Source organism: Oryzias latipes, chromosome 4, assembly GCF_053564925.1.
Source record: "Oryzias latipes strain Hd-rR chromosome 4, Olatipes_Hd-rR_3.1".
NCBI lineage: Eukaryota > Metazoa > Chordata > Actinopteri > Beloniformes > Adrianichthyidae > Oryzias > Oryzias latipes.
Genome location: NC_136240.1, coordinates 5,170,556 through 5,179,251, shown reverse-complemented (window position 1 = coordinate 5,179,251; position 8,696 = coordinate 5,170,556). Strand labels below are relative to the sequence as shown.

Here is an 8,696-nt window from a genome sequence, read left to right as displayed (position 1 = left end):
CTTAGTTCCAGTGAAAGGAACTCTGGATGCTTCAGGATACCAGAACATTTTGGACAATTCCATGCTCCCAACCTTGTGGGAACACTTTGGAGCGGCCCCTTCCTCTTCCAGCATGACTGTACACCAGAGCACAAAGCAAGGTCCATGAAGACATGGAGGACAGAGTCTGGTGTGGATGAACTGGACTGGTCTGCACAGAGTCCTGACCTGAAGCCCCATTTTGGACGTGTTGTGTTGTGTTGTTCTGTATTAGGATATCAAATCTGGATGGAATAAAGGTTGTGAACTGAAGGTGTGTGGATACATTCATTGTAAATGTTTAAAGAAAACTTTTTTATTCTTATTAATATTTTCATGAATTATTATGAACGATTATTCTTATTTATGAACAGTAGTCTTAGCTTTTTCTCAGTTCAAATCACCCATGCTTGAAGAACAAAAATGTTTTTACAGCAGATGGAACCGAACAAGAAATGTTATTTCAGATCCATCTATTGGTGCATCCTTTCCTTGTGATGTCCCCATTTCCAATAAATACATTCTTGATTTCAGCTCTATCATCTGTGAACAACATATGTTTCAGAAACTGAAGGGAACCTGTGGGAATTGTGTCAAATTTAGATTCCGAAGGTGTCACTGGAAAGCTGAAGTTCTGAGGAAATTCTGAACTTGAGAAAACCATCTTTGTTTAGTAACTGAGCCACTGTCAAACCATGGAAGCAATGACTTCCTACTGTGAAGGGATTCTTTGTTATTGCAAATAGCTGTGTGGGCTACAGTTCTAGGTAATAGATCAATAACCAGGATAACACGGTTTGTATGTGGAATTGAGCTTATTTAAGGGAATTTTAACAACAGATAAATTACACTTCAGAAGTTGTATGTGACCAAAATTATTAAATAAATATAATGGAAAAGCATCTCAGAGGCTGTCACAGCTCCTCAAAGACTAATAATCCAATTAACTATAAAAAATTGAAACAATATTTACGGTACAAATACAAACACCAGGATGTAACACTTTTTCACCAGATGGTATTCTATGAAAACCGGCTAGACTGCAATTCTTTAGTGGACAGAAATTCATTTCTCTAAAATTCACAAGGTTAACCTCAAAATGCCAACTTTTGACACTTAAAGGTTTGATCAACATTTTTTTGTCAATAACCAAAACTATTATTTGGTTAGTAAAATGAACATTTCATTTACACAATCTTATACTATTCTCAATTTACATAAAAACATACATTTTTTAAAACTAAAAAAATACTTTTTTTTCTCAGAATAAGTTGCTGAAATTTTTGTTTACAATTTTTCTAGATGGTCTTTTTAAATTGAGTGACATTTTGAATAAAATGTATGCGTGTTGGTGATCGAACAGCCCAACACACAAAACACTTCCAGCATTAACATCTGTTTTTTTCAGTGATTTAAGGAATATTTACAGACAAATGGGAGTTTACGTCAGAAATAAAAATCCTTTCAGATTTTTTTCGTAGGAAGAGCTCTAAAACGGAATCAAATGACGCATGAATGAAGACCAGCTCCCTGACCTGACCTTGCAAAGGGCCATGTGTATTTTGGCAGGTGTTTGTGGGATAAAACCTGACGTGTCTCTGATAAGAAGTGTGTGTGTGTGTGTGTGTGTGTGCACACATGTGCCACGTATTCACCAGAGACCTGAGCAGTCCAGGAATCCCCCCTTTCATCAGTTTTTCAGACAGAAAAGAGAGCTGGACTCCTGATCTGGGCCGAGTCATGTCTGGATTGAACGCGTCCCTCGGATACTTCCTGGCCGTCGTGATTTTTGCAACTTTGGTGCGAACGCTTCTCAGAAAATGGCCACGACTCCATTTCATGTCAGAATTTGCCTCTTCTTTCATGCTGGTGGCCTGTTGGCTGGAGGTTCAGACCATAGTGGAGGTGGGCGAGTGGGCCGGGGGTTTGGGTCCTGATGTGACTGCAACCATGCTGTTTGTGGTGCTGCTGACTCATGGGGTGATCAGTGGTGGAGCGTCGGGGAATCCTAGCTTGGCTGTGCAGAAGTTCCTGCTGCTGGAAGACACCACCCTGTCCGCTCTGCTGACGGCCGCAGCCCAGTTTCTCGGGGCTCACGCGGGTCTCCTCGCAGCAGGGTTTTACTGGAGGCTGGAGCTGACTGACATGCACATGATCAAAAACCTGATGTCCAGTGAGTGCAGCACTTCCCTGCAGGTCACGGTGCTGCAGGGCTTTTCCACAGAGTGCATGTGTGCCATCATCTTTCATCTCCTCTGCCTGAGCCTGAAGCGCAGATCTGCTGTCATTCGTGTTCCCCTGGTCGCTCTCCTCCAAACATTGTTTTCTCATTCTGGTGAGTCTGAAGGACATCTCCCTGTGGATAGGTCAGGGTTAGAGTTAGAGAAAGCTTGCTTCTGTGCTCTGTTAAATGCACTCCAATTGTTTTTTTCTAAGACAAAACAGCAGCTTCACAAAGGATCTTATAAAGTCAACTAAACACCTTTTGGTTGCAGGTAAATTTCCACTTTTTTCACCTTAACCAGGCAAATCTTCCTTTTCTGCTTATTTTCAGCCCGACGCTACACTTCAGCGTACATGAATCCGTCTTTGGCGTACGGACTCACCTTCCACTGTCCTGGATTCACCTTTACGGAGTATGCAGTGGTCTACTGGCTGAGCTCTTTGACAGGTAAACTACTTTGAATTAACCCTTGTGTTATCTTAGATGACCCCACCCTTACATTGACGTGTTCTCCCTACCATGACAAAGGTGGATAAAGGTGGAAAGATTTCATGTAATCCATGGACACCAGTGAAGATCACAAATCATTGAAGAAAAAAGGTTCAGAGCACTGTCTAGTGGGTCTAGATGACCCAACTCCCAATGGTAAAGTGCCTAGGATAGCACAAGGGTTACGAGCAAAGTTAAGTGAGAATAAAATTTTAAGGTTGCATTAGGAAACTGAGTCTTAATATTGTCTAAATAAATGACCTTCTGTCACTTTCATGCTGATACTGTACCAATAGACAGTGATAAAAAAGTTGCGTCTTCGGTAAAAGTGGCTTACAGGTCTCTATGCTGATGCAGTTTTCAGTCAAGACTGATGAAAATCTTGCTGCTCTCTTTGCTGAAGCTTTGACAGTATTCCACTTACATTGTTTAAAGGCTTTAGGATGTATTTAGTCCTTGATTGTTTCAGCTATTCTGCTGTGGATTTACTGGTGTTCTGCAGGTCATTTATCTGGTGACTTATCTCACTTTGAGGTGGTAGAAAATCTCTTCCATTTGACTCCAGAATTCTTGAAGGTGACCATTACTCTAAAACAAATCCCAACAACCCTGTCTTCACCATTACGTCCCTATTGTGTGTTCCGGTGGTTTGCCTTTAGATCCAGTGCAACAGCAACCATAGATATACGCTCACCAGCCACTTTAGCACCAAGTTGGACCCCCTTTTTCCTTCAGAACTGCCTTAATCCTTGGTGGCATAGATTCAACAAGAAACATTCCTCAGAGAGTTTGGTCCATATTGACATGACAGCATCACACGGTTGCTGCAGATTTGTCGGCTGAACATCCATGATGCCGATCTCCCGTTCCACCACATCCCAAAGGTTCTCCATTGGGTTGAGATCTGGTGATCTGGTGAGGCCATTTGAGTCCAGTGATCTCATTGTCATGTTCAGGAAAACTGGCTGAGATGATTCCAGCTTTATGACATGGCGCCTTATGCTGCTGGAAGTAGCATCAGAAGATGGTCCACTGTGGTCAGAAAGGGATGGAGATGGTCAGCAACAATACTCAGGTAGGCTGTAATGTTATAACCATGCTCAGTTGGTTCTAAGGGGCCAAAAGTCTGCCAAAAAATATCCCCCACACCATGACACCACCACCACCAGCCTGAACCGTTGATACAAGGCAGGATGGATCCATGTTTTCATGTTGTTCTGACCCTACCATCCATATGTGGCAGCAGAAATAGAGATTCATCAGACCAGACAATGTTTTTCCATCTTCTATTGTCCAGTTTTGGTGAGTCTGCAGACCTCAGTTGGAACCAGTGGTTCTTTGAGTTCCTGTTGTCCTTTTATCAGCTGGAACCAGTCTGTACATTCTCCTCTGACCTCAACAAGGCATTTCCACCCACAGATCTGCTGCTCACTGGATATTTTCTATTTTTCGGGCCATTCTCTGTAAACCCTAGAGATAGTTGTGGGTGAAAATCCCTGTAGATCAGTTAATTAAATCCTCAGACCAGCCTGTCTGGCACCAACAACCATGCCGCATTCAAAGACACTTCAATCACCTTTCTTTCTCATTCTGATGCTCGATTTGAACTGCAGCAGATCGTCTTGACAACAGATGTCTACATGACTAAATGCATTAAGTTGCTGCCATGTGATTGGCTGATTAGAAATAATGAGTAATTTGGACAGGTGGGACTAATAAAGTGGCCAATAAAGATTTTTTTTTTTTTTTACATCTTTTTGATTCAGTCTCCTTCTGTTGATAGATGTCAGTCCCGCTAATGTCAGCCTGCAGTTAGCTTTGCGTCTAACTGAAATTTGCCTTCAAACAAACATTTGATGTTGGAGTAACTTTCCGCTCCAGGAGCTTTTTGGGAACTGCTTCACTGCTTCAGGCACAGCAGCCTCGAGTGCATTTCCATTTCTGTGCACCGAATACTTTAATCTGGAACACTGAGAAACAATCAGATCAAGTCAGAATTCACTGTCTTGTTAAAAACAGCTTCAAAATGGGCTCATAACAGGTAACAGGTGATAACAGATGAGTGGGTTGTTTTTGTAATGACATTTAGAACGTGGGACTGACGGTAAGGTTTTTATTTAGTCCACTTCTTACTAAGACAACCCAGAACGCTGCATGTTCACGGCTGTTGTCGTTTGTCTAAAGGGTCACGTTTCTTTCGCAGGCATGACTCTGGCTCTTCTCTTCTACATGGGCCACATTCCCAGGATCTTTGCCAAAAACCTCCTGTATTCCCAGAAGACACGCTTCAGAGTGCCCAAAGGAGACAAAGCGGGGAAGAAAAAAATGTGAATGATGGACACAGTCAATGGTTCCAATGCATTTATTTTAGACGCGTTTAAAAAAAAAAAAAAAAAAGAGAGAAATAAATGAGAAAACTGGTCAAAGGATCCATTCTTGTCTCTGATTTTAAATAACACCATATTTAAGAAACATCTCCAGCGTGTTTATCAAATAATGAGTGAAACTTAATGTGGAGTCAAAGACGAAACAGACACCTAGAATGAAGGAGCACTGGAGAAAGGTGGCGTCCGGCTGTTACGTGCTGCCTGAACACTGACCAGAAGCGGGCTTGGACGACTGCGGCGTGCGGGGTTTTGGGATGTTGGGCTGGTTTTTCGCAGACGTGCCTGGATCTGTGGGAGAGACCGAGAACTGCTTCAGCCACCGGAAAACAAATGTTCACGCGGTGAAGGAGGCGAATGTTCGTCCCCGTTTCCCTGTGCAGCAGCTGAGCAAACAGAAGCTGAGAGCCTGACGTCTTAGACAGTATTTTTATGATTGGACTTCTGTTGAGTACTCCATCAGCAAACAGGGGTGTGCTTGTACAAACCCTAGTGTAATTAAAGCGAACTTTATGTTTAGGAAATGATTAATTCTTAGTCCTGTTTTAAGTTCTGGAGCAGCCTGCGAAGGGAGAGTGAGACGGATGTGGAGGCAGGCGTTAGGAAAAGGAAAGGAAGCAGCAGAGGCTGCAGAAAAACACGACGCTTCAGTTTCATGACAACTCCCGTTTACGCAAGCAAGAAAACCCAAACTGAAGTCTCCGCGCTTTAAGGCAAAGACAGAGACGGCAATCCCTGGGGGGTATTCCAGAAAGCAGGTTATGCTATCCCAGGTTATGCTATCCCACGATAAGTTTGAGGCTAAGAAAGTTGATAACCTCAGCTTTCGGTTCCAGAAATGGAGGTATGTTTCAGGGTAGGTCAAGTTACCATGGCAACTCATGCTCTGAACATAACCTGGTCTGGAGCAGGTTTAGTTGAAGGTTAGTTTGTTTACAGAGAGGTGAAGCAGCATGGCGTGTCCATTTGAAGATGATTTAGTGGATGAAAAAGCTCAGATAATACTTTTTCCACCAAGAGAGGATGATGAGACCACATATGGATGTTGGAAAGATAAACTTTTTTACTTTGATCTAACGTAATTATTTGCTTCAGTTAAGATAAATCATTTTTTTGTTAGAATTTTTTTTGTTAAAAATTACACGTAGTTTTCAGACAGTTATTTTCCTTTCGTTCAAATTAATTCAATTAAGTAGGTGTAACTTTGATGCTGCTGTTAGATCGGCACCGCAAGGGATTCTGGGATATCATTCCCTTTGCCTGTCTGGACGGATTTGGGTCTAAGTGTGGGTTTTTTACTAAATGTATTTAGTTGTATAGCTGTTTTACTGTGTTTCACCGTGTTTGGCCGAGCTATTTTGTCCTACTATGCTTACGTCTCTGCACCATGAGTGAGAGTAAAGGATAGGATGATGACTTTATATAGCACCCCTACCGCTTAGTGCTGTTATGACAGTGACGGAAAATTCTTTAGTGAGTTTTTGCACTCGGTGCATTTTTTTCCGTTCTTTTTATTGTTGTAAAAATGAGCATATCTGCCGGCTCAAACTTAGACATATGAAAGTTCAAGAAATATAAGTAATTAAGATGGAAAAAAGATTAATGAAGTAATGTGACATTTAGTTAGATAAATACGTACATTTGAGTTGTGTAAACAATTATTGAGTTTGAAAAAATTAAACTAAATTATTTAAATTATTTTTCAGCCGTGTTACTTTTTTGATGGACTTATAATTTTTAACCGCCGTCATTTAAATCTCAGACTCCGTCTCACTTCCGTCTCAAGTGTCGCGCTCTTTTTTTTTCTCCACGCGTTTCCATGGTGACTCCAGAAATCGGCGATCTATTGAGAATGTCTTTATGTACCGTGCATTAACCCAGGGTTACCAAGTCGAGCGTAATTACGCCAACTCATATCCGGTCTTTTGGAACCGACATACCCAGAGTAAGCAAGTTCAGGCGGATTTCAGCCAGAGTTCAGGATTAAAGTCAGGGTAGTTTAAACATGCTTCCTGGAATACCCCCCTGGTCAGTGGTCGTCACCAACGATGACTGCTCCAGGTTTACAGACAGGTCAGTGCCGTTCACACCCACCCAGCTGCTCCTGCAGCTCCAACTGCGCCTCTGGACGCTCCACCCATAGACGGTAATCCGGGTTATTCTGAAAAGTCTTGGTCTGACCACAGCTGAGACACCTGACCACAGTGAAGCTGGTCTTTCTCTTCTTTCCTTTAGAAACAACAACAAATGATTAAAAAAAGGGAAAACCACCCCCATCGCTGAGGATCTCTGTGAGATACTGACTGCGTTGTCTTGTTGTAGCAGTGACTCCTGGGATGAGCAGCGTGCAGCAGCCTTTGCATAACGTCCTCTTCACAGACGGGTCTCTGCAATCAAACACAGCGCTGGTCCATTCAGTCCATTCTGACCCAGCAGGACTGAGCTCAGCCTCACAGTGTTAGACGAACGTCTGTGTTGAATCCACCCAACTTTATATATGCATTTAGAAAAAGAACGAAATGGTGACAATAGGTCATGTGATCACCACACCTTTAAGCAGGCGGGTCCATGAGGCTGCAGCAGACACACAAAACCATCTTTAAATGTCTCCTGGAAGCACTTTTCTGATTCTAGGACTTGTTCTTATCTGCTTGACTGACGGGTCGGGTCTGGGTTTCACTTCAGGAGTTGTCATAGGTGGTGATAATGTTTCATTTAACTTTAACCAGCCTCAGACATTTTTGATTTCTAGTTTTACAAGAAGTATTTGTTTAGAATCTCTAATTAAAAAAAATATATTTCGCTTACAAAAAAATACAAACTGAATACAACAAACCAAATATGCAAAAAGTTTGTTAAAGCTCACGTGATCACAAAGCAGAGATAATGAATCAATGGGGAAAATGACGTTTGAACTCTACAGGAAGTGACGCAAACTAGTCTCCACAATAAAACCCTGAACCGTTCAAAATGCAGAGATTCAAACTACTCACTGCCTGAGAACCAAACGTCGAGCAATCGTCTTCTGTGTGAAGCAGTAGAAGCGAGCCAGCTCCACATTCTTTGGGTTTTGCGCTAAAACACAATGAGCAGCCTGTGAAGACAGAGTCACACCGTTCAGGTCTAATATTAGCAACGTGGCTGATGGCTCCGGTCAGCTCCGTACCTGGTAAAGGTAGTTAAGTCGCTGGTGCGCTTCTTTGTCTTTTAACTGAAGAGCCATCACTTACAGACTCAAAACAAAACCCCGGACAGTCTGTACAGGGGGAGACTTACGACTAAGTTAGCATGTGAGCTAATATGACGCACATCCGGGGAGATCCTTCAAAATAAAAGCCCCCTGTCTATAGAATATTAATGAAAACTATATTTGTCGCCCAGATCTTAAAGGCAACAAGTTATATTTATTAAAGCGCAAAAACAGTAAAAAGCTGTAAGGAATAAAAGAAAAAAATGTCCTTTACAGCTTACTCATTATAGTCACTAACAAACTAATTGCTTTGGCATTTTGCGTTTGGACAAGAAAAGTGTGGGAGCCCAGCCCCAGGGACTGGCAACTTCCAGATATCCAAGTCCTGATT

At 42.2% G+C, this 8,696-nt stretch overlaps 2 protein-coding genes across 4 annotated transcripts; one reads left to right on the top strand and one right to left on the bottom strand.

Annotated features, from left to right (window-relative positions):
• Positions 1 to 1,590: 1,590 nt before the first annotated feature.
• On the top strand, positions 1,591 to 5,160 carry aqp12 (aquaporin 12). Of its 2 annotated transcripts, XR_013655464.1 has the most exons (4): positions 1,591 to 2,353; positions 2,573 to 2,689; positions 3,688 to 3,806; positions 4,935 to 5,160. XR_013655464.1 is itself a non-coding variant. In XM_004067614.5 (3 exons), exons 1-3 carry the CDS (start codon positions 1,657 to 1,659, stop codon positions 5,060 to 5,062), a joined length of 942 nt encoding a protein of 313 aa, XP_004067662.2. In that variant the 5' UTR covers positions 1,604 to 1,656; the 3' UTR covers positions 5,063 to 5,160. The 2 variants fall into 2 exon arrangements, 1 of the variants encoding a protein (XP_004067662.2); XM_004067614.5 differs by lacking the exon at positions 3,688 to 3,806 and having other exon boundaries at positions 1,604 to 2,353.
• Positions 4,831 to 8,691, bottom strand: rpp21 (ribonuclease P subunit p21). 2 transcript variants are annotated; one of them, XM_078945611.1, is made up of 6 exons: positions 8,282 to 8,691; positions 8,109 to 8,209; positions 7,420 to 7,502; positions 7,210 to 7,344; positions 5,269 to 5,406; positions 4,831 to 5,016 (listed from the first exon to the last, which is right to left on the bottom strand). In XM_078945611.1, exons 1-5 carry the CDS (start codon positions 8,336 to 8,338, stop codon positions 5,309 to 5,311), a joined length of 474 nt encoding a protein of 157 aa, XP_078801737.1. In that variant the 5' UTR covers positions 8,339 to 8,691; the 3' UTR covers positions 4,831 to 5,016; positions 5,269 to 5,308. The 2 variants fall into 2 exon arrangements, with proteins under 2 accessions (XP_078801737.1, XP_023809750.1); XM_023953982.2 differs by lacking the exon at positions 4,831 to 5,016 and having other exon boundaries at positions 5,078 to 5,406.
• Between the last annotated feature and the right edge of the window lie 5 nt (positions 8,692 to 8,696).